Source organism: Amphibalanus amphitrite, unplaced genomic scaffold, assembly GCF_019059575.1.
Source record: "Amphibalanus amphitrite isolate SeventyFive unplaced genomic scaffold, NRLGWU_Aamphi_draft 000845F_arrow, whole genome shotgun sequence".
Taxonomy (NCBI): domain Eukaryota; kingdom Metazoa; phylum Arthropoda; class Thecostraca; order Balanomorpha; family Balanidae; genus Amphibalanus; species Amphibalanus amphitrite.
Genome location: NW_024882339.1, coordinates 274424 through 279904, shown reverse-complemented (window position 1 = coordinate 279904; position 5481 = coordinate 274424). Strand labels below are relative to the sequence as shown.

Genomic DNA, 5481 nt, shown 5'->3' with positions numbered 1-5481 from the left:
ATTCTTGGTGCGCTTGGTGCCTCGATTTGTTTGTCAAGTGCATATGCACGCGACGTTTAGGCTAGCCTTTCTTCGATTAAGATGCTTTCAGACATTTTTCCAAGTTTTTGCAGTAAGAACTGCCGTAACTTGCTCTGCGGGTGAGATACGTGGCTCTGATTAAAGAAAGATGCTTTCAGACTCCAAAATTTGTCGACTGCTTCTCGGACCATAATTTGGGGTGCGCATTGGCGATTTACGCCGTGGTTGACACCCTCTCTGCAGAATTAAATATTCACATCTCTCTCTAATCCGCCCCTCAGTGCACCAACGTATGAGCGCGACCGGCCTAGCCGTCCATGAAAAGAAGTGGGCTTTGCACTGGCACTGTTCTCTACAGCACCCGGTTGGGCTGATTAGGAAATTCAAACATACAGTTCAGTGTTCATACAAACATACAAAATACAGCTGTAATTGAATACAAAGATTGTCTGACTGCTGTTTAATGATGCCTCTACACTTTTTGTTTTTGTTTCTGAAGGCTTATAGCGGGCCTGATCCTCCTCAGCTATGTATGTTAACGATGTAGATAGGTTTCGTGGATCATCTATTCCTACCATCCTCCCGCAGGCCACAGGATTGCCAAAAGCCCGTGGGCTCGTTACTTTGTTCGTACTGCAGCAGTACTCCGCTCATCCTTCTCCAACTTTGGGTACCTATCTGTGTGTCGCTCATGCTCTCGGACACCTTTCACACTCATACGCACAAAAAAAACAACAACCGTACCTCGCTCTGCGGGCGAGATACGTGGCTCTGTATTCAATGAAAAGCGGAAAAGATATCACATTGATCAGTATGGCGTGCAATAGCACACTACCGCCTGCGACACCTAACTGACATTGAACAATGAACATAATTGTGGGAGACTTCTATGTCCCTTATTCAACAGTTAGACAGTCAGCTTCAGTGCCTCACTATGGTGCCCACATACAGGGTGGACCAAAAAGGATGGAAACATTTTGAACTCGCATAAAATATGTGTTATTGCCTTCAGGTGACTGAAAATGATACCAAACGAGAGTGCATTTCGTGGAAATTCATAATGACATCTCTCTCATCTGTTTTCTTTCGTTTTCAGTCTCCCACAGCAAGTGTTCGAAGAGGCCACTTTTGCGAGACAGGCAAAGAGCGGTCCGCCTGGCTGCTGACGCGATACCCCGATGACACATGTCCGCTGGTTTGGCTCGCACAGCCTTGGTGATCACTCTCTTCAGGTAACAGATACCTTTAGGGCCTCCCTTGCCTTGAGATGACCCCACAGGAAAAAAGCCATCGGGGTCAGGTCAGGTGATCAGACAGGCCAGTTCCGACAGGCACTGCGGGATATCAGCCGGTCACCAAAGTGGGTCTCGCTCCACTTGAGCGTTGTTTCGCGATGTGAGATGGTGCGCCGTCTGGCTGGAATCACATGAGGTCCACGAGACTGCCATACTTCGTTTGGGCTCACTTCAACAACTTCTTTAGCGTCGCTTGGTAGCGCTTTTGGTCGTCAGCCACGGTGTTGTCGCTCCCATCCTCGAACTGAAGTGGAACTGGCCTGTCGGTCTTCTCATCTGACCTATGGATTCCTTTCCTGTGGAGTCATCTCAAGGGCTAGGTCTACAAGGAAGGTTATGTAGGCCTCTGTTATCTGAAGAGAGCGATCACCAAGGCTGTGCGAGTCATACCAGAGGACATGTGTCATCGGGCTATCGCGTCAGCAGCCAGGCGGGCCGCTCTTTGCCTGTCTCGCAAAGGTGGCCTCTTCGAACATTTGCTGTGAGAGACTGAAAACGAGAGAAAGCAGATGAGAGAGATGTCATTATGAATTTCCACGAAATGTACTCTCGTTTGGTATCATTTTCAGTCACCTGCATGCAATAACACATATTTTATGCGAGTTTAAAATGTTTCCATCCTTTTTGGTCCACCCTGTACTTCTTGGATCAGGCAAAACTGCGTGCGGATTGAACAATCGATTATGCTTCTCTTCTCTCCTTGCGGTCCTGCGGTGGACGATGGCCGCGGCTGAGGAAGGGTTTGATGGGATTTCTATAGACCCGCGTTATTTGTCCACTCCCCGGTGGCTGCCATACGTGGAGCGTTGTGAGGAGCTGTGGGTGCTCGAGCACCGCAACTCTGCCGCCCAGCGTGGGTGACCTAGACTTCGGCCGTCTGCTGCGACCCAAAGCCAAGTAGGCGCACTGGGGCGATGGCTTGGCATTGCCCGAACACCCACATCCCCCTACAGTTCTCCACGTACGGTCGCTGCCATTTTCTTGGCAGCGGGCTGGTGACCGTCCCTACCGCTCGCTCAGCCGGGACAATGGATAGTCGCTGGCTCGACGCCGTTAGCGGCTCAAGTTCGGCAATGCCAACAACATTCTGCTGGGTCTGCAGCATGATCTGCTGGCGACTCGCTAGCTGGTGACGTCACCAAGGTCTTCTTCGTCTCTGGGCATGTTCACACGCTTGCTACCCCAGCTGTGGTGAGCGCAGGCGTGTGGCTGGGGACTGCGTAGCGTACAGCCATGTCTGTGGCAGTACAGGGTGTGCTGGTAGAAGAGTCGCAGCAGCACGCTGTTGTCCCCAACAGGTCCGATCATCATGTTGCAGTGGGAGACTGAGGCCTGGACTTCAGCGGCGCACTCGTAGACGCAAGTCATCTCCATGGTAAAGGCACTGTGGACAGGGACGGCGTTTGGTTAGCGGGTTGTCACTGGGGGATATGGAAATGTAAACAGCTACGAAAGTAAAGCTGACTTCTAGTGCTAATGAAAGGAATCCTTGCCTTGCTACAAATCACTGGTTCGTTTTCTATAAGTGATTGGACAACATACCTGAAGCGCTGGTCGTTTTCCGTAAACATCCACAAACGTTCATAGTCGATCATATTTATGTCGAGCCCCTCACGGTGCCGCAGCACCCCCGTGACGAAGGCATCGTCCACCCAGAAGAAGGGCTGCTTGTTACCAGCGACTACGATCTTGGCAGCTGCATCTGGGGTGATCAGATATAGCCATCCAGACATGTAGTCTGGGAAGCTATCTTCCGGGTATTCCTCCTTCGAGACGTACCACTTTGTGGTTGGGGGTTCCCGAATGGGCTTTGTGCCCCCGTACACGGTTCCTATCGCTGTGTTCGAGTCTGCCACTCCAGCCGGAAAGCGCAGCCAACCGACGTGTCAGCTGAAATACATCAACCACAATGTCATGGTCCATCTTGGCAATGAAGCGCGCCTGCGGACAGTAAGCGGTAGCCCAGTGCAGGCCCATCAGATGTTTGAAGGTGAGGTTGCGGTAGGCGTCGCGGAAGTTTCCTACAACGAGGTCTTCGTACTCATGGTTCTCGGCCTGCAGCGCTGCCACTCTTTGGTCGTACTCTTGGCTGATGTTGTCCGGTGGCGCCAACTCGGCCAGTAGAAATACGCGTCGCACACGCACCTCTGCTAGTACGGACGACGGCAGTGCTGCGCGAGTTTTGGCCCGCCACGATGGCCGACGCGTGTCTGAAGTCACCACCATCACTATGTCGACCGGATCGTTACCGCATACGTCGTTGTTGATGACGAAGGTGAAGTTGTTGAGGTTGGAGAGCTGGAAGCCAGGCGGGTATAACGGAGGTTTGGTGATGCTGCTGGACGCCTGCCCTAGCGCTGCCAGCGACCGGACGTGCGTCTTAACCGCCTGAAGCCAGCTGGCGATGCCTCCGCCGCTGGTCCTCTGCCGCGTGTGCGACCATGAACTGACGCTGCTGATGCTCGTCATCATCATAATGGTGAAGCACAGCGCCGCGATCCAGGCGATCATGCAGCGATTAGAGACTCGTCGGAACCCAGCCCTCTGGGAAAAAAATACAAGCTGTTATCGGTGAGCTGTGTTTTCTTGCAAGTAGCATTTGTGTTATTGGGTTTCGGCCACCAGCGCAGGTGTCTTTTTTCTTTGTCCTATCTTATCTTTTCTCTGATGTTCCTTTCTTACTCTGAATGAAAACATTCAGACCTCTCAGACGAGCTGGACTCTCAGGCCTTAGATATAGATGGGTCCTCTATGGACAGGAATAAGTCTCGAATGAGCTTAGCCATTTTAGGCGCGAAGGAACCCTTCTCAAGCATGAAATGGGCCCTCTGAGACCCAGACTTGTGATAGCCCTTACAGGCTTGCGATTAGCTTTCGAGTCTTCATACTATAGACTACTGATACATGTGACTTATACCACAAATCATGTTAATGTAAGATCTACTTTGACTAGCTGGACATCTCCAGACTGTGTGAAGACCGTGATAATGATCATCTCTCGATAACTCTAGTAACAGATCATACAGATGCTTTATCTCAGTCGTCATTTAATATATTTTAACGCGAATGAATTCCGACTCATTTTGAGGCGGCCTTCGGCCCTAAAGTTCGATTCGGGGAAGGGAGTCACTGGTCGGTTGGTCTGTCCCCATGTGCCGCGTCCCTGGCAGTCAACGGCGGGCGGGCCGCAGACGGGGCTCTAGGATCGTTGCGGACGGGCTGACCTGATACTCGCTGGATCATGAGCAGTGAAAGCTTACCTTACGTGAAATCCCATCTTTCACATTTAACCGGACCGATCGGAGTCTTGTGGCCGCCAGCGGTGGCTGCGGTTCCGTAGTCAATTCTTCCATAATTCTGATAAGGAGCCGTGTAATGTGACAACTGACCGCAGCTTTTGCATTAAAGGATTGATATCGGCATGATTGTGCTTGCTAGAAGATGGAAAAGATTATGTGGTACTGATGGCTTTTAAATGGTTTAAAAATCATTTTCCTCTAAAAAGACCTAATGAATGTGTTTTTACTGTTAGAGCTATGTTGCATAGCTTTTTAACCAGAGACACCTAGGTATTCGATTTCCCGAAGGGATTTCCGAACGATTTCCTTGTTGGTTGAATTTCTTAATTTTCGAGAGAGAACATTCGTGCTTCTTCAGCGGAAGCACCTGCCACCTATATTTGGACCGAATAAATGAATAATTCAGTTCCCACAGCAAGCTGAATTTTTACTGAAGAAGGGTGTGTGCAGTTGTCTTTTGAGATGACAAATATTACCAGCGGGCTGTTGTGCTTTGTTAAAGAATACATATTGAGGGCGTTTCTTAAGATGCTCAAATTGTTTTGTATCTAACTTCTGAAACACGTTGTTGAAGCCGCAAAGAGAATTATTTTCTCTCATGTGGTAACTTTTATTCAGGCTGAAAGTTGTCGGTGCGAAAAGAAATAGCTGAAACTTCAGGACATAGCTGAAACTTACCCATCGATCATTAGTATTTTAGCCATATCAATGTTTGTTTACATTGTCGCCCGGCACTGGATATGGGCCGCGAACCCTGGCCGGCCGCGCCACATTCTACCGGTCTGGGAAGAGGTGGAAAGACTGACCACCAATCAGTGCGGCACAACACCCTTCACCGTATTCTACCGAACCTGGTCTGTGGTCAA

General features: G+C 50.1%; 2 protein-coding genes across 2 annotated transcripts; both read right to left on the bottom strand.

Moving 5' to 3' along the window:
* Positions 1 to 2208: 2208 nt before the first annotated feature.
* Positions 2209 to 3176, bottom strand: LOC122367019. The gene is made up of 2 exons (XM_043339761.1): positions 2859 to 3176; positions 2209 to 2700 (listed from the first exon to the last, which is right to left on the bottom strand). The coding sequence occupies exons 1-2, from the start codon at positions 3047 to 3049 to the stop codon at positions 2439 to 2441; spliced, it is 453 nt and encodes a 150-aa protein (XP_043195696.1). The 5' UTR covers positions 3050 to 3176; the 3' UTR covers positions 2209 to 2438.
* LOC122367013 (beta-1,3-galactosyltransferase 4-like) lies at positions 3063 to 4880 on the bottom strand. Its single transcript, XM_043339755.1, has 2 exons — positions 4577 to 4880; positions 3063 to 3860 (listed from the first exon to the last, which is right to left on the bottom strand). Exons 1-2 carry the CDS (start codon positions 4667 to 4669, stop codon positions 3063 to 3065), a joined length of 891 nt encoding a protein of 296 aa, XP_043195690.1. The 5' UTR covers positions 4670 to 4880.
* Between the last annotated feature and the right edge of the window lie 601 nt (positions 4881 to 5481).

What these genes read in the sequence shown, in the direction of transcription:
- LOC122367019 (XM_043339761.1), bottom strand. Translation starts at nt 3,049, where the DNA reads ATGTCTGGATGGCTATATCTGATCACCCCAGATGCAGCTGCCAAGATC. An exon ending in GAAAACGACCAGCGCTTCAG is followed by an intron (nt 2,701 to 2,858) that starts GTATGTTGTCCA and finishes CCCTGTCCACAG; the next exon opens with TGCCTTTACCATGGAGATGA.
- LOC122367013 (XM_043339755.1), bottom strand. Translation starts at nt 4,669, where the DNA reads ATGGAAGAATTGACTACGGAACCGCAGCCACCGCTGGCGGCCACAAGA. An exon ending in AAGATGGGATTTCACGTAAG is followed by an intron (nt 3,861 to 4,576) that starts GTAAGCTTTCAC and finishes TTTTTTTCCCAG; the next exon opens with AGGGCTGGGTTCCGACGAGT.